This window comes from Bombina bombina, chromosome 3 (genome assembly GCF_027579735.1).
Source record: "Bombina bombina isolate aBomBom1 chromosome 3, aBomBom1.pri, whole genome shotgun sequence".
NCBI classification, from domain to species: domain Eukaryota; kingdom Metazoa; phylum Chordata; class Amphibia; order Anura; family Bombinatoridae; genus Bombina; species Bombina bombina.
In genome coordinates this window covers 103,734,478-103,759,265 of record NC_069501.1, presented here as the reverse complement: position 1 = coordinate 103,759,265, position 24,788 = coordinate 103,734,478, and the positions used below count along the sequence as shown (strand labels likewise).

The 24,788-nt window shown below is 39.4% G+C and overlaps 1 protein-coding gene across 1 annotated transcript in view; it reads left to right on the top strand.

Annotated features, from left to right (window-relative positions):
• DOP1B (DOP1 leucine zipper like protein B) overlaps window positions 1–24,788 on the top strand; it is a 593,629-nt gene that overhangs the window by 197,559 nt on the left and 371,282 nt on the right. Inside the window, exons 11-12 of the mRNA XM_053705165.1 lie at window positions 66–185; window positions 798–900. Of these exons, the coding sequence (XP_053561140.1) occupies window positions 66–185; window positions 798–900 (223 nt within the window). The remainder of the gene's footprint in view (window positions 1–65; window positions 186–797; window positions 901–24,788) is intronic.

Here is a 24,788-nt window from a genome sequence, read left to right as displayed (position 1 = left end):
ATACCAAGTACAATTTTCATATTTAAATTGCTTTGTGTTAGATAATTTCACATCTTTTCTTACAGTGCAATTAAAGAAAACAAGAATGCATCTGAGATTGTAAAAACTGTCAACCTTCTAATCACATCTCTAAGCACAGATTTCCTGTGGGATTATATGACTACTTGCTTTGAGGACTGCTTCCGGTAAACACTCATTCACTCTTTGCCCTTTGAATGCCATGGGGGGTTATAGCCAAGAGGCTTAAATGTAAATATATTTTAAGGGACAAAGTGCTGTATACACTTCTATTAAACATATAAAAGCTCTTTCTATTTAGATTGAAATGAATACTTTAGTATTATGTACTTCCTTCTAATGCTCATTGGCTAATAGGCTTGTAAGGCAACATCTTGATTTTTTTAAAAATGATTTGCTCCATTTAAAGGTGTCTTTAAATTTATTCAAAGAATATGCAATCTGAGACCAATACAGCAATAACAATAAATAGCAATAATGAAATAATCAGTCTTTTTACATTCCATTCCAATGCAAACGGCCATTAAGCAGCATAAGATAATTTTAAATGTTTAAAAGTTTTTTTATATCTTTTCTTGTGCCTGAAATGTGACAAACATGTGCACCAGTCACTTGCTCCAGATGGATTATAGGATTACAGTACTAAAAATCTCATATTTGCATTTAAAATGAGCAGTTGAGGTGTTTGTATCTTTTATTTTGTTAGTATTTTAAATTAGTGTTTTATTTTTCTTAGTTTTTAGCCACTTCAATGTGCTCCTAATTATTTTCCATTTTAGAAGACAAAGTAATAACACTCGTGGTGAACGTTATGTGGGACAAGCTCCATCAGTGTCCGAGATTTGCACTTTGCTGGTGTTCCTTCTTGATGTCATTCCTTTGGTATGAACATTTCTTATCATTATAATCATGCTGATACAGTAGCACTTTCTTGTTTTGTGTGTTTTTAGAGGGGTGAATATTTATGCTGCATGTGCCACTGTCTGGGTGATCCTTTATAAAGAAACTCAATAAGCCTCCCTAGTGTCACATAGAGTTAAAGGGATACTAAACACACATATTTTCTTTCATGATCCAGAAAGAGCATGCGATTTAAGCAACTTTCTAATTTTACTCCTATTATCAAATTTTCTTTGTTCTTTTGCTATCTTTATTTTAAAAAGCAGGAATGTAAAGCTTAGAAACCGTCCCATTTTAGGTTCAGCACCCTGGATAGCGCTTGCTTATTGGTGGGCTACATTTATCCACCAATAAGCAAGAGTAACCCAGGTTCTGAACCAAAAATGGGCCGGCTGCTAAGCTTTTGATTCCAGCTTTTTAAATAAAGATAGCAAGAATATAAAGAACATTGATAATAGGAATACATTAGAAAGTTGCTTAAAATTGCATGCTCTATCTGAATCATTAAATACATTTTTTTGGTTTAGTATCCCTTTAATCTGCACTCACAAGTCCCTATGACAGCAAAGAGGTTAAGGTTATATCATCTGGTAGGGATTAATTCATCACGGGAAGCAATATGCCAGCACACAAGAATTAATCTGACACCTGATTACTGCTGAAAATTGCAGGTTCCATTCCAAGGATTAGAGCCATTTTCTAAAAAATTTGTAATGTGATACTCATAAATAGGCCAGATTTTATCATAGGCCAGATTTTGAGGATTTACCTAATTGGCCACAGATTAATTCATTAACAAGCCAGTCTCTCTAATATATAACATAAAGTTGTTAAATATTGAGTTCTTTTAGTTTAATTAAATAATTCCACCCCATGTTGTAACTAAATTATCGTAGGTTAAAAACTTGTTTATCTTAAGCAGTATCCCATGCTAAGGCCAATTATGGAAATTTATATGAGCAGAAAAATAATTTAAGGGGTTAGTAAACACACTGGGATTTTAATATAGTTTCATAATTTATTTAGCCCCACTTTCATTGAATGTATCTCTTAAAATTGTGGATTACTAATTATGGGAACTTTAAAAATATCACTTCAGACTTCTGAAGGTTTACTCTGTGGTATGCACTATATGGCCAAAAGTATGTGGACACCCCCACTTATTAAGATGTTCAGATGTTTCAGTCATATCCATTGGTAACAGGAGCATAAAATCCAACGCAAAGCCATGAAATCTCCATAGACAAAGCTTGACAGTACAATGAGTCAAATTGATGAGCTCAGTGACTTTAAACGTAGCACTGACCTAGGATACCACCATTGCCACAAGTCAGTTTGTCAAATTTCTGCCTTACTTTCTCTACCCAGGCCAACTGTAAAAGTCCCCTATCATCTGTTGCATCACTCACTACAGAATTCTAAATTGCCTCCGGAAGCTACATTTGGGAAGCTATATCCCCAAATTGTCTATGCGAAGATTCCTAGCTCTGGAGGTAGGCAAAGCGTTCACCTTTTTCTTTAAAGACTTCAAAGAATTTAGGCAGTCTACTCTCTTGCTTGTTGCATTTTTCTGTTATCGTAAGTGCCACAAAACGGCTTCTGTTATTTGTAACTTTTAATTCTTGTAACTTATTTGGAGGGGGTACGGTCTTCGGCCTTTATGTATCAGCTCTTTGGATTGTTCTGTGTCTACTTCTTGGGTTTCAAGAATGAGATTTCAGTAGAGAACAATTAGGAGGTTTCAAACTTTGAGGTTTTTCCGTATTTTCCAATACTTTTGATGGGTTTGTCTCGGTGTAGAAAACTTTTGGAAGAAGGGTCCTTCAGTATGTGGTTCCTAGTAACTAGGTGCCTGCCTTTCCTTCTTCCTACCCATTTCCTTTGTGGACTTCACAGTTTGGGTATTAGTCCACGAAAATCCTTACTTGTGGGAACTATCACCACCTTAGAAAGAAAACATAATTTTCTTCATAAACGGACTCCACAGCTACATTCATTACTTTTGGGAATTCAGAACCTGGCCACCAGGAGGAGGCAAATACACCCCAGCCAAAGGCTTAAATACCTCTCCCACTTCCCCCATCCCTAGTCATTCTTTGCCTTTTGTCCCAGGAAGTTGGCAGAAAAGTGTCAGAAGTTTTTTCGATAGTCTCTTATAGAGGGTAGTATTCTTCGGAATGGGACTGGAGTTTTAAGTAGTCCTGTCAGCCTCTCAGTGAGAGCATGGATGAAAGTTAGAGTCTGGAGATGCAAGGAGAGTCTTCCTGCGAAACCATCCCGACTCAGATTAACTCCTCCACAAGCAATCAGCGTTAACGAGTTTTGCTGCCTGCTTTCTTCTCTAAGTCCATGGCAGAAGCGACTCTACTATCTGTCACACTTGAAGAACCGTGTTCCTGTTCCACGGCGTAGATTCTGGTAAGATCGTTTCATTTTACTTTCATTATGGATGTATTGTAATTTCAACAGTTTATCCGAGAGGCTACAGCCTCGCGGGAATAACTTAAATACAGGGTCTCAGTGAGACTTCTTTGTATTTTGGAATCAAGGGTTAATATCTCCTGAGGAGGGTTATTGAACAGGGGGGGTTTAATCATGTTTGTTATATGATTCTGTCTGCTAATGTGTATTGCTATTTGGGGTCATGGATATTTCGGAACATAACGGCCTGTTGCAAGTGACGCAGCCTTTACGGTCGGGCGTGCTTTTTCATGGACTGCACGATACACCTTGTGACCTGGCGTGGTCACGTTTTGGCTCTCCATTTCCGCATTCCTGACCCTGTGGTGACGGAGAAATTCTGTTTCGCTGGTGTCTGGTTCATAGGAGGTGGTGAGTTCCCCAGGCATTGGGGGTGTAAGGTGCCGTTTCCATTTTTCTTATTGGTCCATTTTTTATCAATATCCCAGTTATGGAGGATTCTGATTTTTTGGAGACAGATGTCTCTGATTCTGATTCTACTTGTTGCGAAAAATATGAATTGGCCCGGGTGATACATATCCATCAGTTATGTTCCGAATGCCGTTTTAGAGTGCTCCGTTCCTCGGGATCGGGGAACCAGGGGCCCGCTGAGCCATCCACCTTTGGGGATTCTGTTTCCCGCGAGGCACGTTCCTTACAACCAAATCTTACTACGCATGCAGGTAACCCAAACGTGGCTTATCCTTCTCTGGAGGGTGGCCTGTTTCCTCCAGAGGTTACAACACGGTTCCGCATGGCCATATCGTTGGCGCTGGAGGATTCCACTCTTAATGGGGTGGTGGATCATGAGTGTGATGAAGTATAGGAGCGCCAAAGGCTAAAGTATTACACAGGTTTAAAAGAAAATGGCAGGGCCAATTGTAAAAATGAGACCAAATAATTGGGACAAATTTAATATACCAATAAGGCAATATTATGAATAAACTGGATCGATGATTCAAATGATTATAAAACTTAAATATTTATTATGATAGAATAAGAATACAATTAATCATATAAATACTGATATGAGAATAAGTTAAAAATAATGAACACAAATAAAAATCAGAGAATGGTCCATATTGGGATCAGCCCAGGGGGACAGATATATACCAGATAGATCTAGTAGATCTATAAATATAACATCAAAGAATAGAGGAATTACACAATTGAATCATGTGTCAAATACCACATCGATAAATTACAGAAAAGTGAACTATACAAATGTTAACAAATCAAATTACAAAAATGATACAAAAAAATTGTATATATAAAAAATAATAAATACGTGTGGAAGATGTATCAATAAGGGGTTACCATAGGTATAACTTGCCCAAATAAAGTCTAGGGATCTGAATATAATGGATTGAGAGGGGGGCTAAGGATCATATATGAAGTGTTTAAACAAGTGTACAAATTTCAGTGCAACAGTGAAATGAACATTTAATAAATAAACAGTGAATAAGTGCTATTCATAAACAGTTAATAAACTGGGTGCTAATAGATTGGTGAACACATAAATACAAATAATTCAACAACAAATTGTGGAAAATGTGTGGTAGTGTAGAACACAATAATAAAAAAGGAGGGGTTTAACACTGAGCCGATAAACAATGACCAATAAGATAGCTTCAAAGTCACTAAAGAGTGCTAGCACACCTTTAAAAGGGAAACCCCTCCCCCTTCTCCCTCATCCCCAGTATCACTTAATTTCTTAATGAGTCCAGATGGTCCCAATTATCGCTTCTGGGAGATTGAGGGAAATTTGGGATCCCTTACTATACACTGTTCCCATCAGTTGATACTATGTTTGCTTTGCTATACCTTCACACTAGTATTGTCTGTTTTATTATCTCCTTGTGTACTTGAAATCGTTGTACGCGTTGATCGTACAGTTTTGTATTTATTGATTTTGTGAAAAACAAATAAAATACTTTTCTCCAACATAGGTGTGTCCGGTCCACGGCGTCATCCTTACTTGTGGGACATTCTCCTCCCCAACAGGAAACGGCAAAGAGCCCAGCAAAGCTGGCCACATGATCCCTCCCAGGCTCCGCCTTCCCCAGTCATTCTCTTTGCCGTTGTACAGGCAACATCTCCACGGAGATGGCTTAGAGTTTTTTAGTGTTTAACTGTAGTTTTTATTATTCAATCAAGAGTTTGTTATTTTAAAATAGTGCTGGTATGTACTATTTACTCTGAAACAGAAAAGAGATGAAGATTTCTGTTTGTAAGAGGAAAATGATTTTAGCAACCGTTACTAAAATCGATGGCTGTTTCCACACAGGACTGTTGAGAGGAATTAACTTCAGTTGGGGGAAACAGGGAGCAGACTTTTGCTGCTTGAGGTATGACACATTTCTAACAAGACGATGTAATGCTGGAAGCTGTCATTTTCCCTATGGGATCCGGTAAGCCATTTTTATTACATGAAGAGAAAAAAGGGCTTCACAAGGGCTTTTAAGACTGTAGACATTTTCTGGGCTAAAACGATTTATATATAAGCATATTTTATACTCCATAGCCTTGAGGAATTATTTTAATCTTGGGAACTATGTAAAATAACCGGCAGGCACTGTATTGGACACCTTATTCTCTAGGGGCTTTCCCTAATCATAGGCAGAGTCTCATTTTCGCGCCTCTATTGTGCACTTGTTTTTGGGAAGCATGACATGCAGATGCATGTGTGAGGAGCTCTGATACATAGAAAAGACTTTCTGAAGGCGTCATTTGGTATCGTATTCCCCTTTGGGCTTGGTTGGATCTCAGCAAAGCAGATACCAGGGACTGTAAAGGGGTTAAATATAAAAACGGCTCCGGTTCCGTTGTTTTAAGGGTTAAAGCTTCCAAATTTGGTGTGCAATACTTTTAAGGCTTTAAGACACTGTGGTGAAATTTTGGTGAATTTTGAACAATTCCTTCATACTTTTTCACATATGCAGTAATAAAGTGTGTTCAGTTTAAAATTTAAAGTGACAGTAACGGTTTTATTTTAAAACGTTTTTTGTACTTTGTTATCAAGTTTATGCCTGTTTAACATGTCTGAACTACCAGATAGACTGTGTTCTGTATGTGGGGAAGCCAAGGTTCCTTCTCATTTAAATAGATGTGATTTATGTGACACAAAATTTAGAGAAAATGATGCCCAAGATGATTCCTCAAGTGAGGGGAGTAAGCATGGTACTGCATCATCCCCTCCTTCGTCTACACCAGTCTTGCCCACACAGGAGGCCCCTAGTACATCTAGTGCGCCAATACTCCTTACTATGCAACAATTAACGGCTGTAATGGATAATTCTATCAAAAACATTTTAGCCAAAATGCCCACTTATCAGCGAAAGCGCGACTGCTCTGTTTTAGAAAATACTGAAGAGCATGAGGACGCTGATGATATTGGTTCTGAAGTGCCCCTACACCAGTCTGAGGGGGCCAGGGAGGTTTTGTCTGAGGGAGAAATTTCAGATTCAGGGAAAATTTCTCAACAAGCTGAACCTGATGTGATTACATTTAAATTTAAATTGGAACATCTCCGCGCTCTGCTTAAGGAGGTGTTATCTACTCTGGATGATTGTGAGAATTTGGTCATTCCAGAGAAATTATGTAAAATGGACAAGTTCCTAGAGGTCCCGGGGCCCCCCGAAGCTTTTCCTATACCCAAGCGGGTGGCGGACATTGTAAATAAAGAATGGGAAAGGCCCGGTATACCTTTCGTCCCTCCCCCCATATTTAAGAAATTGTTTCCTATGGTCGACCCCAGAAAGGACTTATGGCAGACAGTCCCCAAGGTCGAGGGGGCGGTTTCTACTCTAAACAAACGCACCACTATACCCATAGAAGATAGTTGTGCTTTCAAAGATCCTATGGATAAAAAATTAGAGGGTTTGCTTAAAAAGATGTTTGTTCAGCAAGGTTACCTTCTACAACCAATTTCATGCATTGTTCCTGTCACTACAGCTGCGTGTTTCTGGTTCGATGAACTAGAAAAAGCGCTCAATAATAATTCTTCTTATGAGGAGATTATGGACAGAATTCATGCTCTCAAATTGGCTAATTCTTTCACCCTAGACGCCACTTTGCAATTGGCTAGGTTAGCGGCGAAAAATTCTGGTTTTGCTATTGTGGCGCGCAGAGCGCTTTGGCTAAAATCTTGGTCAGCGGATGCGTCTTCCAAGAACAAATTGCTTAACATTCCTTTCAAGGGGAAAACGCTGTTTGGCCCTGACTTGAAAGAGATTATCTCTGATATCACTGGGGGCAAGGGCCACGCCCTTCCTCAGGATAGGTCTTTCAAAGCCAAAAAATAAACCTAATTTTCGTCCCTTTCGCAGAAACGGACCAGCCCCAAGTGCCACGTCCTCTAAGCAAGAGGGTAATACTTCTCAAGCCAAGCCAGCCTGGAGGCCAATGCAAGGCTGGAACAAAGGTAAGCAGGCCAAGAAACCTGCCACTGCTACCAAGACAGCATGAGATGTTGGCCCCCGATCCGGGACCGGATCTGGTGGGGGGCAGACTCTCTCTCTTCGCTCAGGCTTGGGCAAGAGATGTTCTGGATCCTTGGGCACTAGAAATAGTCTCCCAAGGTTATCTTCTGGAATTCAAGGGGCTTCCCCCAAGGGGGAGGTTCCACAGGTCTCAATTGTCTTCAGACCACATAAAAAAACAGGCATTCTTACATTGTGTAGAAGACCTGTTAAAAATGGGAGTGATTCATCCTGTTCCATTAGGAGAACAAGGGATGGGGTTCTACTCCAATCTGTTCGTAGTTCCCAAAAAAGAGGGAACATTCAGACCAATCTTAGATCTCAAGATCCTAAACAAGTTTCTCAAGGTTCCATCGTTCAAAATGGAAACCATTCGAACAATTCTTCCTTCCATCCAGGAAGGTCAATTCATGACCACGGTGGATTTAAAGGATGCGTATCTACATATTCCTATCCACAAGGAACATCATCGGTTCCTAAGGTTCGCATTCCTGGACAAGCATTACCAGTTTGTGGCACTTCCGTTCGGATTAGCCACTGCTCCAAGAATTTTCACAAAGGTACTAGGGTCCCTTCTAGCGGTGCTAAGACCAAGGGGCATTGCAGTAGTACCTTACTTGGACGACATTCTGATTCAAGCGTCGTCCCTTCCACAAGCAAAGGCTCACACGGACATTGTCCTGGCCTTTCTCAGATCTCACGGGTGGAAAGTGAACGTAGAAAAAAGTTCGCTATCTCCGTCAACAAGGGTTCCCTTCTTGTGAACAATAATAGACTCCTTAGAAATGAGGATTTTTCTGACAGAGGCCAGAAAATCAAAACTTCTAAACTCTTGTCAAATACTTCATTCTGTTCCTCTTCCTTCCATAGCGCAGTGCATGGAAGTAATAGGTTTGATGGTAGCGGCAATGGACATAGTTCCTTTTGCGCGAATTCATCTAAGACCATTACAACTGTGCATGCTCAGTCAGTGGAATGGGGACTATACAGACTTGTCTCCGACGATACAAGTAGATCAGAGGACCAGAGATTCACTCCGTTGGTGGCTGTCCCTGGACAACCTGTCACAGGGGATGAGCTTCCGCAGACCAGAGTGGGTCATTGTCACGACCGACGCCAGTCTGGTGGGCTGGGGCGCGGTCTGGGGACCCCTGAAAGCTCAGGGTCTTTGGTCTCGGGAAGAATCTCTTCTCCCGATAAATATTCTGGAACTGAGAGCGATATTCAATGCTCTCAAGGCTTGGCCTCAGCTAGCAAAGGCCAAGTTCATACGGTTTCAATCAGACAACATGACGACTGTTGCGTACATCAACCATCAGGGGGGAACAAGGAGTTCCCTGGCGATGGAAGAAGTGACCAAAATCATTCAATGGGCGGAGACTCACTCCTGCCACTTGTCTGCAATCCACATCCCAGGAGTGGAAAATTGGGAAGCGGATTTTCTGAGTCGTCAGACATTTCATCCGGGGGAGTGGGAACTCCATCCGGAAATCTTTGCCCAAATTACTCAATTGTGGGGCATTCCAGACATGGATCTGATGGCCTCTCGTCAGAACTTCAAGGTTCCTTGCTACGGGTCCAGATCCAGGGATCCCAAGGCGACTCTAGTAGATGCACTAGTAGCACCTTGGACCTTCAAACTAGCTTATGTATTCCCGCCGTTTCCTCTCATCCCCAGGCTGGTAGCCAGGATCAATCAGGAGAGGGCATCGGTGATCTTGATAGCTCCTGCGTGGCCACGCAGGACTTGGTATGCAGACCTGGTGAATATGTCATCGGCTCCACCATGGAAGCTACCTTTGAGACGAGACCTTCTTGTTCAAGGTCCGTTCGAACATCCGAATCTGGTCTCACTCCAACTGACTGCTTGGAGATTGAACGCTTGATCTTATCAAAGCGAGGGTTCTCAGATTCTGTCATTGATACTCTTGTTCAGGCCAGAAAGCCTGTAACTAGAAAAATCTACCACAAAATATGGAAAAAATATATCTGTTGGTGTGAATCTAAAGGATTCCCTTGGGACAAGGTAAAAATTCCTAAGATTTTATCCTTTCTTCAAGAAGGTTTGGAGAAAGGATTATCTGCAAGTTCTTTGAAGGGACAGATTTCTGCCCTGTCTGTGTTACTTCACAAAAAGCTGGCAGCTGTGCCAGATGTTCAAGCCTTTGTTCAGGCTCTGGTTAGAATCAAGCCTGTTTACAAACATTTGACTCCTCCTTGGAGTCTCAATTTAGTTCTTTCAGTTCTTCAGGGGGTTCCGTTTGAACCCTTACATTCCGTTGATATTAAGTTATTATCTTGGAAAGTTTTGTTTTTTGGTTGCAATTTCTTCTGCTAGAAGAGTTTCAGAATTATCTGCTCTGCAGTGTTCTCCTCCTTATCTGGTGTTCCATGCAGATAAGGTGGTTTTACGTACTAAACCTGGTTTTCTTCCGAAAGTTGTTTCTAACAAAAACATTAACCAGGAGATAGTCGTGCCTTCTTTGTGTCCGAATCCAGTTTCAAAGAAGGAACGTTTGTTGCACAATTTGGATGTAGTTCGTGCTCTAAAATTCTATTTGGATGCTACAAAGGATTTTAGACAAACATCTTCTTTGTTTGTTGTTTATTCTGGTAAAAGGAGAAGTCAAAAAGCAACTTCTACCTCTTTCTCTTTTTGGATTAAAAGTATCATCAGATTGGCTTACGAGACTGCCGGACGGCAGCCTCCTGAAAGAATCACAGCTCATTCTACTAGGGCTGTGGCTTCCACATGGGCCTTCAAGAACGAGGCTTCTGTTGATCAGATATGTAAGGCAGCGACTTGGTCTTCACTGCACACTTTTACTAAATTTTACAAATTTGATACTTTTGCTTCTTCTGAGGCTATTTTTGGGAGAAAGGTTTTGCAAGCCGTGGTGCCTTCCATCTAGGTGACCTGATTTGCTCCCTCCCTTCATCCGTGTCCTAAAGCTTTGGTATTGGTTCCCACAAGTAAGGATGACGCCGTGGACCGGACACACCTATGTTGGAGAAAACAGAATTTATGTTTACCTGATAAATTACTTTCTCCAACGGTGTGTCCGGTCCACGGCCCGCCCTGGTTTTTTAATCAGGTCTGATAATTTATTTTCTTTAACTACAGTCACCACGGTATCATATGATTTCTCCTATGCAAATATTCCTCCTTTACGTCGGTCGAATGACTGGGGAAGGCGGAGCCTGGGAGGGATCATGTGGCCAGCTTTGCTGGGCTCTTTGCCGTTTCCTGTTGGGGAGGAGAATGTCCCACAAGTAAGGATGACGCCGTGGACCGGACACACCGTTGGAGAAAGTAATTTATCAGGTAAACATAAATTCTGTTTTCAAACAAAAAAAAAGGGAAAAAGACTAAAAAATCTCTCTAAAAATGGTTTTAAAAAACATCCATGGGCCAACATGATTGGTCCTAATGATATGTGACAAGTAGAGGAGTCCCAATGTGTGAAGCGGAAACGGAAAATATTCTGTTCCAAGGTTGTCCTATCTTTGTAGTATCCCAAACAGACGATCCTGGAAGAATAGATAGCCTCACAAATCCCTTGCGGAATCCCGTCTACGCTTTTCAGCCCTATGCAAGGGCCTTTCTCAAGACATCTCTGGTGGATCATGAGTCTTCCGATGCGAATGGCATGCAAGATTAGACATAAGGGGATGAAGTTATAATCTTATAGTTTTGTTTCTTGAGTATCTTTCCAGTTCTGAGCTTGGAAGACTCGGATTTCTGTTGGGCTGGTCCTGCGGGAGTATCCGTTCTTCCTGGACGATAACCTTATCTTTTATTTTAATCCGGTTAGGATGGATTTTATTTGGTTTTAAGCTCATGTTTGTTATAATATTTCCTTTAGGAATTTTCTTCTCTGGAATTGATACTCTTAATTTTGTGATCGCACTGTTTACTTCTACGAAAGTTATGAGGACGTGTTTTAGTCCTATGTTTGTCTGTTGTTTATCTCTCCCTCTTAGGGGGTGACTATGTGGCCTTGTTAGTATAGGGCCCTTGGTTTCAGGCTGGTCCTGACTGGGTTAAAATCCTGTTTTTAAGGCCTATTTCAGACACATGGCACCTGCTATGCCTGGCTGGTCGGGTTAGGGCACCGAGTAGTCCCACTCTTATTTGTTTTTTTATTTTAAAAGTTTCAACTAGCGTTCTGGGAGGATTTGATGGTCCGTGGTTTGTCTAGGGGCATGGAGGATCTCCATGATAAGGGAGTTGGAAATTATGCTCTAAAACTGTGGAATCTTTGAATGTATGCCACCAAGCATTAGGGATTACAGCTAGAAATCGGCTGACTGTGTTCAATCACAGCAGTATGCAGATAGGTCGCCTTTGAGCGCATAGAACCTATATGCTTGTTGAATCCCTGCATCTGCATGTAGTAATTTCAGTAGTCTCTCACAGCTCACACAGCCCTTTTTTTAATCCTGCAGCTGGACATCAGATTAACCCTTGAGGAGTGGAAGTGATTTAGTCAGAGAAAATTAGGGGTGCTGAGGTTGGGTGTGTACGATGTGTATGATTTCATATGTAGATATAATAAATCACATTGCACAACCAGCTTGGTTAAACAGACAAAAGTTCATAATCATGCTATGTCAGTGGGTCAACCCCAATCTCCCCTGACAATAGCCAAATTAGAATGAAAATGTCTTATATATGTATGTGAAACTCTCCAATGCAGTTAAATGATATCACTTGTAATTGTATCGCAAACAAACTCACCACAGTCCTGTTTCAGGTTAATCTTTCTCCTGTACCCTTGTGGTGTTGTTGATTTTATCCTTGTTGTGATGCTCCTATTTGCAACTGGTGAGTGTCCATGCTGGGAATTGCTAAACCTCCGCAATAGGGGAATTAGAAGGTGTTTGAACTCGCTGAGTGTGCTCACTGTGGCCAAATAATTCAAATCTCACAAGCAAAAACAGTTAGGAGCACCAAAAAGCGAGTGAAAAACAAAATTTATTTTTAACAATAGGGTTAATTAACCCCAGGGTAAGAGTGTATAAACAATAAAACGAAATACAGAGAACAAAAACTGTTTTTGCTTGTGGAAGTGATTTACCCACTTGCATCTGATGCCTAAGTTGTATATTTTAAATGTATTGTTGCATATATGTTAATAAATTGTGTTTCTATATAATTTATTTGTGGCTAAATGTATCCACCTGTCAGCAAGTGCTATCCAGGGTGCTGAACAAAAATGGGCAGGCTCCTAAGCTTACATTCCTGCTTTTTCAATAAAAGATACCAACAGAACGAACAAAAATTGATAATAAGAGTAAATTATAAAGTTGCATAAATTTATAAAATTAAAAGTAAATTATAAATTGCATGCTCTATCTGAATCATGAAAGAAAAACATTTGGTTCAGTATCCCTTTTAATGTCCCTTTTTATCCTGGATTTAACGGTCAAGTAGAGACTGTTCAGCTAACAGAACTAAAGACATGCTGAGCATTTTAGTTAAAAAAAATCATAATTTAATTTTTTTGGGGACAAAAGGAAGACAAAATATGACAAAGGTATTATTGTACGTCTGCTTTCAGTGCTACTAACTGAAAATTGCAAATATTATGCTGTTGTGCTCTGACTACTGATCTCAGGGCTCATGTACCAACCTTTATTGTTGTTTTCTGCACAGGCTCATAAGGTATTGTTAGAATGTATAACCAAACTTTGCATTTTGTATCTTGTCAGCATTTCTAACCTTAGTCTACTGACATTTGTTCTTGCGTGTTAGTATCGACATGGTCTCACTAAATTTCTTGTTATCGTATATAAGGTTGAATGTCTGAGTTCTCTTGCCTTTTGCATAAACAATTATTTGTCTAAAGTGTTATTCCTTTCATGTATTTGGCAAGAGTCCATGAGCTAGTGCTGTATGGGATATACAATCCTACCAGGAGGGGCAAAGTTTCCCAAACCTCAAAATGCCTATAAATACACACATCACCACATCCACAATTCAGTTTTACAAACTTTGCCTCCCTATGGAGGTGGTGAAGTAAGTTTGTGCTTGATTTTCTTCTGTGATATGCGCTTCTCAGCATTTTGAAGCCCGATTCCTCTCAGAGTACAGTGAATGTCAGAGGGATATTAAGGGAGTATCACCTATTGAATTCTATGGTTTTCCTCGTGGTAAATCTTTTCATAGGTTCTCTGTTATCGGTCGTAGAGATTAATCTCCTACCTCCCTTTTCAGATCGACGATATACTCTCATATTACATTACCTCTACTGGTAACTGTTTCAGTACTGGTTTGGCTATCTGCTATATGTGGATGGGTGTCTTTCTGTAAGTATGTTTTCATTACTTAAGACACTCTCAGCTATGGTTTGGCACTTTATGTATTAATGTAAAGTTCTAAATATATGTATTGTACTTATTTGCCATGATTCAGGTTTATGTATATTTCTTTTGCAGACTATCAGTTTCAAAATTGGGAAAACATATTTAAAAAGTTATTTTTTCTTACCTGGGGTATAGTCTTTTCTTCAAAATTGACTGTTTTCATTAATTTTCGCGGGCAAAATTAGGCTCGCGAGGCCGCAAAAGGCTAATATTTATTGCGTCATTCTTGGCGCAAGAATTTTTTTGGTGCGAAGGTACGTTAAATGACGCAAATTCGCCGTTTCCGGCGTCTTAGTTGACGCCAGTTTCCTTGCACAAGGTTGCGTCTGCCATGACGCGAGTTGTGTCATTTCCGGATGTTGTTAGCGCCAAAAAATTTAATTTTGCCTTGCGCATCATACTTGGCGCAAAATTATTTATTTATTTAAACTCCACTTCCTATATGCCTCTTGCCTTTTTCTATGCTCAGAGGTCTATGCTGTTTACATTTTTTTCCCATTCCTGAAACTGCCCTATAAGAAAATTGATCATTTTGCTTTATATGTTGTTTTTTTCTATTACATTTGCAAGATGTCTCAATCTGATCCTGTCTCAGAAACCACTGTTGGATTCCTGCTGCCTGATAACAGTTCTACCAAAGATAAGTGTATCTGTTGTAAGATAGCGGAGAATATATCTCCAGCGGTAGTATGTAACAGTTGTCATGATAAGCTTTTACATGCAGAGAATCTATCCATCAGTACTAGTACAATGCCTGTTGTTCCTTCAACATCTAATGTACTTGATATCCCTGTGAATATAAAAGATTTTATTGCTGATGCGATTCAGAAGGTTTTGTCTGCTATTCCGCCTTCTAATAAATGTAAAAGGTCTTTTAAATCTTCTCATAAAGTTGATGAAATTTATAATGACCGACAACATACTGAATTATCCTCCTCTGATGAGGATCTATCTGATTCAGAAGATATTGACACTGACAAATCTACTTATCTCTTTAAGATGGAGTATATTGGTTCCTTGTTAAGAGGTGTTGATTACTTTGGATATTGAGGAAACTAGTCCTCTTGATATTAAATCTAGTAAACATTTGAATTCTGTTTATAAACCTCCTGTGGTTACTCCAGAGGTTTTTCCGGTTCCTGATTTCTGATATGACTTCAAAGGAATGGAATAGGCCTGGTGCTTCTTTTATTCCTTCTGCTAGGTTTAAAAATTTGTATCCTTTTGCCAGCAATTAGATTGGAGTTTTGGGAAAAACTCCCCAAAGTTGATGGGGCTATCTCTACTCTTGCCAAACGTACTACTATCCCTATGGAAGATAGTACTTCCTTTAAGGACCCTTTAGATAGGAGACTTGAATCTTATCTACGGGAAGCTTATTTATATTCTGGCTATCTTCTCAGGCGTGCCATTTCTATGGCTGATGTTGCAGCTGCATCAACTTTTTGGTTGGAAAGTTTAGCGCAACAGGAAACAGATCCTGATTTGTCTAGCATTGTTCGCTTGCTTCAACATGCTAATCATTTTATCTGTGATGCTTTTTTTTATATCATCAAAATTGATGTTAAATCTATGTTTTTAGCTAGAAGAGATTTGTGGCTCAAATATTGGAATGCTGAAATGGTATCTAAGTCTAGATTACTATCTCTTTCTTTTCAAGATAACAATTTATTTGGTTCTACGTTGGATTCCATTATTTCAACTGTTACTACTGGAGGGAAGGGAGTTTTTTCTTTTACCTCAGGATAAAAGATCTAAGGGTAAATCTAAAGGTTCTAATCGTTTTTGTTCTTTTCGACAGAATAAGGTGCAGAAAGCCAATCCTTCCTACAAAGAATCTGGTTCCAATTGGAAACCCTCTTCAAGTTGGAATAAATCCAAGCCTTTTAAGAAACCAAAGCCAGCCCCAAAATCTGCATAGCTAAGCTGGTGGAGGGCAGATTAAAAATGTTCCAAAACATTTGGGCAGATTCTGTCCAAAATCAATTAATTCAGAGCATTGTCTCTCAAGGGTATTGAATAGGATTCAGAATAAGACCTCCTGTGAGAAGATTTGTTTCTCTCTCGCGTTCCAGCAAATCCAGTGAAGGCTCAGCCTTTTTTTTTAGTGTGTTTCAGATCTAGAGCATTCAGGGGTAATTACACCAGTTCCGTTTCAGGAACAGGGTCTGGGGTTTTATTCAAATCTATTCATTGCGAGAACCATTATGAGAGAATCATTTGTTTTCAGACAGACAATATCACAACTGTGGCATATGTCAATCATCAGGGTGGGACTCGCAGTCCCTTAGATATGAAAGAAGTATCTTGGATACTTTCTTTGGCGGAATCCAGCTCTTGTCTAAATTTCTGCTGTACATATCCCAGGTGTAGACATTTGGGAAGCGGATTATCTCAGCCGTCAGACTTTAGATCCGGGGGAATGTTATCTCCATCCAAATGTGTTTTTTCAGATTGTTCAGATGTGGGGTCTTCCAGAAATAGATCTGATGGCTTCCCATCTAAACAAGAAACTTCCCAGGTACCTGTCGAGGTCCAGGGATCCTCAGGCGGAAGCAGTGGATGCGTTCGCAGTTCCTTGGTGTTACCAACCTGCTTATATCTTCCCACCTCTAGTTCTTTTTCCAAGAGTGATCTCCAAGATCATCAGGGAACATTCGTTTGTGTTTCTGGTAGCACCAGCATGGCCTCACAGGTTCTGGTATGCGGACCTTGTCCGGATGTCCAGTTGTCAACCTTGGCCACTTCCTTTAAAGGGACAATAAAGTAAAAAAAAATCTTTCATGATTTAAATAGGGCATGTTATTTTAAACAACTTTCCAATTTACATTTATTACCAATTTTGCTTTGTTCTCTTGGTATTCTTAGTTGAAAACTAAATCTAGAAGGTTCATGTGCTAATTTCTTAGACCTTGAAGACTGCCTCTAATCTGAAAGCAGTTTGACAGTTTTTTTACAACTAGAGGGTGTTAGTTCATGTGTTTCATATAGATAACATTGAGTTCAGGCACATGAAGCTCCTAGGAGTCAGCACTGATTGGCTAAAAATGCAAATCTGTCAAAAGAACTGAAATAAGGGAGCAGTTTGCAGAGGCATAGATAGAACGTAATCACAGAGGTAAAAAGTATATTATTATAACTGTGTTGGTTATGCAAAATTGGGGAATGGGTAATAAAGGGATTATCTACCTTTTTAAACAACAAACAATCTGGTGTTTACTGTTCCTTTAAGACTAGACCTTCTGTCTCAAGGACCGTTTTTCCATCAGGATATCAAATCATTGAATTTGAAGGTATGGAAATTGAACGCTTAGTGCTTAGTCATAGAGGTTTCTCTGACTCAGTGATTGATACTATGTTACAGGCTCGTAAGTTTGGAAGACTTATATTTCATGGTGTTTTTCTCATAAATTTTCCTGGCATTCTTTTAGAATTCTTAGAATTTTACAGTTTCTTCAGGATAGTTTGTATAAAGGTTTGTCTGCAAGTTCATTGAAGGGAACTTTATTTCATAGAAAGATTGCTAAGCTTCCTGATATTCACTGTTTTGTTCAGGCTTTGGTCCGTATCAAGCCTGTCATTAAATCAATCTCTCCTCCTTGGAGTCTTAATTTGGTTTTGAAAGCTTTACAGGCTCCTCCTTTTGAGCCTATGTATTCTTTGGATATTAAACTACTTTCTTGTAAAGTGTTTTTCCTTTTGGCTAGCTCTTCTGCTAGAAGAGTTTCTGAATTATCTGCTCTTTCTTGTGAGTCACCTTTTCTGATTTTTCATCAAGATAAAGCAGTTTTGCAGACTTCATTTACATTTTTACCTAAAGTTGTGAATTCTAACAACATTTAATAGGGAAATTGTTGTCCCCTCTTTGTGTCCTAATCCTAAGAATTCTTTAGAGAGATCCTTACATTCTCTGGATGTTGTAAGAGCTTTGAAATATTATGTTGAAGCTACTAAAGATTTCAGGAAGACTTCTTGTCTACTTGTCTTTTCTGGTTCTAGGAAAGGTCAGAAAGCTTCTTCCATTTCCTTGACATCTTGGTTAAAGCTTTTGTTTCATAAGGCTTATTTGGAGTCGGGTCAGGCCCCGCCTCAGAGAATCACAGCTTATTCTACTAGATCAGTCTCCACTTTGTGGGCTTTTAAGAATAAAGCTTCAGTTGATCAGATTTGCAAAGCAGCGACTTGGTCTTCTTTGCATACATTTACTAAATTCTACTGTTTTGACGTATTTGCTTCTTCGGAAGCAGTTTTTGGTAGAAAAGTTATTCAGGCAGCTGTTTCAGTTTGATTCCTCTGCTTATGTTTTAATTTTTTTCTTTTCAATTATGAGAAACTTATTTTTTTGGTTGTGGATTTAATTTTTTCAGCGGAAAATGGCTGTTTTTATTTTATCCCTCCCTCTCTAGTGACTCTTCTGTGGAGTTCCACATCTTGGGTATTACTATCCATACGTCACTAGCTCATGGACTCTTGCCAATTACATGAAAGAAAACATCATTTATGTAAGAACTTACCTGATAAATTCATTTCTTTCATATTGGCAAGAGTCCATTAGACCCACCCTTTTTATGGTGATTATGTTTTTTGTATAAAGCACAATTATAATTCCAGTTCCTTTTTTGATGCTTTTTACTCCTTTTTTCTATCACCCCACTACTTGGCTATTCGTTAAACTGAATTGTGGGTGTGGTGAGGGGTGTATTTGTAGGCATTTTGAGGTTTGGGAAACTTTGCCCCGCCTGGTAGGATTGTATATCCCATACGTCACTAGCTCATGGACTCTTGCCAATATGAAAGAAATTAATTTATCAGGTAAGTTCTTACATAAATTATGTTTTTCCACTGAGGATATTGTAATAAGGGGTGTGTATGAAGTCCCTCTGCGTCAATTAACAATATATATGATGTAAGCTATATAACCGCATTGTGGGCGTGCAATAAACAGAACAATTGTTATACTTTCATTTGTGTGGGCTGACAGCTTGTTCCCGAGATCTCATAACAGGTGTATAATTCTGCTCCAGCTGAGGTTAGAATACTTGTGGGTGATATGTAGTATCAGTTCCCCTAACAGTTCTAATGTCAGAAGCTGATATTCACACAAGGTACGTTTTTGTTTTTTACTTTCTCTCTGTGAATTTTGGACTGAAACGCTGGGTGGGGGTATATATATAGAAAGAAAGTTGCTTAAAATTGCAATTTTATTTTTTTATATGTGTATATATATATAAAAAAAAATTTAGAGGCCCATCATTCCAGGGGGTGGAGTCCCTTTTGTAGTTGTGTAAAGAATGAAGTTCTTTTGTGTAAGCGGTTTGAGTCCGTTGCGTTAAAGTCCGTTGTAAAATCAAAGATTTGAGTTATTTGTGTAAGTGGTTTGAGTACGTTGGGTTAATTTATAGGCCTAGATTTGGAGTTCGGCGGTAAAAGGGCTGCTAACGCTCCGCGGGCTTTTTTCTGGCCGCACCATAAATTTAACTCTGGTATCGAGAGTTTAATCAAATGCTGCGTTAGGCTCCAAAAAAGGAGCGTAGAGCATTTTTACCGCAAATGCAACTCTCGATACCAGAGTTGCTTACGGACGCGGCCGGCCTCAAAAACGTGCTCGTGCACGATTCCCCCATAGGAAACAATGGGGCTGTTTGAGCTGAAAAAAAACCTAACACCTGCAAAAAAGCAGCGTTCAGCTCCTAACGCAGCCCCATTGTTTCCTATGGGGAAACACTTCCTACGTCTGCACTTAACACTCTAACATGTACCCCGAGTCTAAACACCCCTAACCTTACACTTATTAACCCCTAATCTGCCGCCCCCGCTATCGCTGACCCCTGCATATTTTTTTAAACCCCTAATCTGCCGCTCCGTAAACCGCCGCAACCTACGTTCTCCCTATGTACCCCTAATCTGCTGCCCTAACATCGCCGACCCCTATATTATATTTATTAACCCCTAATCTGCCCCCCTCAACGTCGCCGACACCTGCCTACACTTATTAACCCCTAATCTGCCGAGCGGACCTGAGCGCTACTATAATAAAGTTATTAACCCCTAATCCGCCTCACTAACCCTATCATAAATAGTATTAACCCCTAATCTGCCCTCCCTAACATCGCCGACACCTAACTTCAATTATTAACCCCTAATCTGCCGACCGGAGCTCACCGCTATTCTAATAAATGTATTAACCCCTAAAGCTAAGTCTAACCCTAACACTAACACCCCCCTAAGTTAAATATAATTTTTATCTAACGAAATAAATTAACTCTTATTAAATAACTTATTCCTATTTAAAGCTAAATACTTACCTGTAAAATACATCCTAATATAGCTACAATATAAATTATAATTACATTATAGCTATTTTAGGATTAATATTTATTTTACAGGTAACTTTGTAATTATTTTAACCAGGTACAATAGCTATTAAATAGTTAAGAACTATTTAATAGTTACCTAGTTAAAATAATAACAAAATTACCTGTAAAATAAGTCCTAACCTAAGATATAATTAAACCTAACACTACCCTATCAATAAAATAATTAAATAAACTACCTACAATTACCTACAATTAACCTAACACTACACTATCAATAAATTAATTAAATACAATTCCTACAAATAAATACAATTAAATAAACTAGCTAAAGTACAAAAAATAAAAAAGATCTAAGTTACAGAAAATAAAAAAATATTTACAAACATAATAAAAATATTACAACAATTTTAAACTAATTACACCTACTCTAAGCCCCCTAATAAAATAACAAAGCCCCCCAAAATAAAAAATTCCCTACCCTATTCTAAATTAAAAAAGTTACAAGCTCTTTTACCTTACCAGCCCTGAACAGGGCCCTTTGCGGGGCATGCCCCAAGAAGTTCAGCTCTTTTGCCTGTAAAAAAAAACATACAATACCCCCCCCCCAACATTACAACCCACCACCCACATACCCCTAATCTAACCCAAACCCCCCTTAAATAAACCTAACACTAAGCCCCTGAAGATCTTCCTACCTTGTCTTCACCATACCAGGTTCACCGATCCGTCCTGAAGAGCTCCTCCGATGTCCTGATCCAAGCCCAAGCGGGGGCTGAAGAGGTCCATGATCCGGTCAAAGTCTTCATCCAAGCGGGGCAGAAGAGGATCTTCCATCCGATTGAAGTCATCATCCAGGCGGCATCTTCGATCTTCTTCCATCCGGAGCGAAGCGGCAGGATCCTGAAGACATCCAGCGCGGAACATCCATCCGGACCGACAACTGAACGACGAATGACTGTTCCTTTAAGGGACGTCATCCAAGATGGCGTCCCTCGAATTCCGATTGGCTGATAGGATTCTATCAGCCAATCGGAATTAAGGTAGGAATTTTCTGATTGGCTGATGGAATCAGCCAATCAGAATCTAGTTCAATCCAATTGGCCGATCCAATCAGCCAATCAGATTGAGCTCGCATTCTATTGGCTGATCGGAACAGCCAATAGAATGCAAGCTCAATCTGATTGGCTGATTGGATCAGCCAATCGGATTGAACTTGATTCTGATTGGCTGATTCCATCAGCCAATCAGAAAATTCCTACCTTAATTCCGATTGGCTGATAGAATCCTATCAGCCAATCGGAATTCGAGGGACGCCATCTTGGATGACGTCCCTTAAAGGAACAGTCATTCGTCGTTCAGTCGTCGGTCCGGATGGATGTTCCGCGCTGGATGTCTTCAGGATCCTGCCGCTTCGCTCCGGATGGAAGAAGATCGAAGATGCCGCCTGGATGATGACTTCAATCGGATGGAAGATCCTCTTCTGCCCCGCTTGGATGAAGACTTTGACCGGATCATGGACCTCTTCAGCCCCCGCTTGGGCTTGGATCAGGACATCGGAGGAGCTCTTCAGGACGGATCGGTGAACCTGGTATGGTGAAGACAAGGTAGGAAGATCTTCAGGGGCTTAGTGTTAGGTTTATTTAAGGGGGGTTTGGGTTAGATTAGGGGTATGTGGGTGGTGGGTTGTAATGTTGGGGGGGGGGGGGTATTGTATTTATTTTTTCAGGGCTGGTAAGGTAAAAGAGCTTGTAACTTTTTTAATTTAGAATAGGGTAGGGAATTTTTTATTTTGGGGGGCTTTGTTATTTTATTAGGGGGCTTAGAGTAGGTGTAATTAGTTTAAAATTGTTGTAATATTTTTATTATGTTTGTAAATATTTTTTTATTTTCTGTAACTTAGATCTTTTTTATTTTTTGTACTTTAGCTAGTTTATTTAATTGTATTTATTTGTAGGAATTGTATTTAATTAATTTATTGATAGTGTAGTGTTAGGTTAATTGTAGGTAATTGTAGGTAGTTTATTTAATTATTTTATTGATAGGGTAGTGTTAGGTTTAATTATATCTTAGGTTAGGACTTATTTTACAGGTAATTTTGTAATTATTTTAACTAGGTAACTATTAAATAGTTCTTAACTATTTAATAGCTATTGTACCTGGTTAAAATAATTACAAAGTTACCTGTAAAATAAATATTAATCCTAAAATAGCTATAATATAATTATAATTTATATTGTAGCTATATTAGGATGTATTTTACAGGTAAGTATTTAGCTTTAAATAGGAATCATTTATTTAATAAGAGTTAATTTATTTCGTTAGATAAAAATTATATTTAACTTAGGGGGGTGTTAGTGTTAGGGTTAGACTTAGCTTTAGGGGTTAATACATTTATTAGAATAGCGGTGAGCTCCGGTCGGCAGATTAGGGGTTAATAATTGAAGGTAGGTGTCGGCGATGTTAGGGAGGGCAGATTAGGGGTTAATACTATTTATGATAGGGTTAGTGAGGCGGGTTAGGGGTTCATAACTTTATTATAGTAGCGCTCAGGTCCGCTCGGCAGATTAGGGGTTAATAAGTGTAGGCAGGTGTCGGCGACGTTGAGGGGGGCAGATTAGGGGTTAATAAATATAATATAGGGGTCGGCGATGTTAGGGGTAGCAGATTAGGGGTACATAGGGATAACGTAGGTGGCGGCGATTTGCGGTCGGAAGATTAGGGGTTAATTATTTTAAGTAGCTTGCGGCGACGTTGTGGGGGGCAAGTTAGGGGTTAAGAAATATAATATAGGGGTCGGCGGGGTTAGGGGCAGCAGATTAGGGGTACATAAGTATAACGTAGGTGGCGGTCGGCAGATTAGGGGTTAAAAATTTAAATAGAGTGGCGGCGATGTGGGGGGACCTCGGTTTAGGGGTACATAGGTAGTTTATGGGTGTTAGTGTACTTTAGGGTACAGTAGTTAAGAGCTTTATAAACCGGCATTAGCCAGAAAGCTCTTAACTCCTGCTATTTTCAGGCGGCTGGAATTTTGTCGTTAGAGCTCTAACGCTCACTTCAGAAACGACTCTAAATACCAGCGTTAGAAAGATCCCATTGAAAAGATAGGATACGCAAATGGCGTAGGGGGATCTGCGGTATGGAAAAGTCGCGGCTGAAAAGTGAGCGTTAGACCCTTTAATCACTGACTCCAAATACCAGCGGGCGGCCAAAACCAGCGTTAGGAGCCTCTAACGCTGGTTTTGACGGCTACCGCCGAACTCCAAATCTAGGCCATAGTATTTAGTTAAATAATATATCACTGGAGCAGAGTTATTACTTGTCAATATATGTTGCTTAAATAGTTTGAATTGTTTGCATTGTTTATCTGCTGTAATTATTAAGTTATTAAGTAGGTCTGTTCAAATTAAAATGCTGCTTATTGTTTGCTGTGCAACTATTGTTTTTGTTTTTTGTTGCTGTTTGTATGTTGAGGAATGTAAAACGAGAGATATTTGTTGGCAATATGCTCATGAGAAGGGGTGCAGCATGTCAGAATCACAGACCTTAATTTCCTGACTTTGGGTATTTTTTTTTCCAGGCTATGACGGATAAACTAGATTCGTTAACTTAAAGGGACACTGAACCCAAAAATTTTCTTTCATGATTCAGATAGAGCATGCAATTTTAAGCAACTTTCTAATTTACTTCTATTATCAATTTTTCTTTGTTCTCTTGCTATTTTTATTTAAAAAAGAAGGCATATCAGCTAAGGAGCCAGCACATTTTTGGTTCAGGACCATGGACAGCACTTGTTTATTGGTGCTGTCCAATCAGCAAGGACAACCCAGGTTGTTCACCAAAAATGGTCCGGCACCTAAACTTACATTCTTGCTGTTCGAATAAACATACCAAGAGAATGAAGAAAATTTGATAATAGGAATAAATTAGAAAGTTGCTTAAAATTTCATGCTCTATCTGAATCACGAAAGAAACATTTTGGGTTCAGTGTCCCTTTAATTCTCATAGAGATGATTACATTCCTGACTTCTTGTACATAGAGGTTTTTGTTATGTGATATCACCGATTGTGTATGTGGAAACGTTTTATTTTTGTTTTAAGTTTTGTTTCAGTAACGGAGCTTCTGTTTAATTTATGTGTAAGAAGTGTTTGTTTGATATGTTCACTGTGTCTGTAATGTTATTTGTGTGAGGTTTACTCCCTACTAGACTTCTAAAGATTTTGTTACATTTCGGAGTTGCTGGGA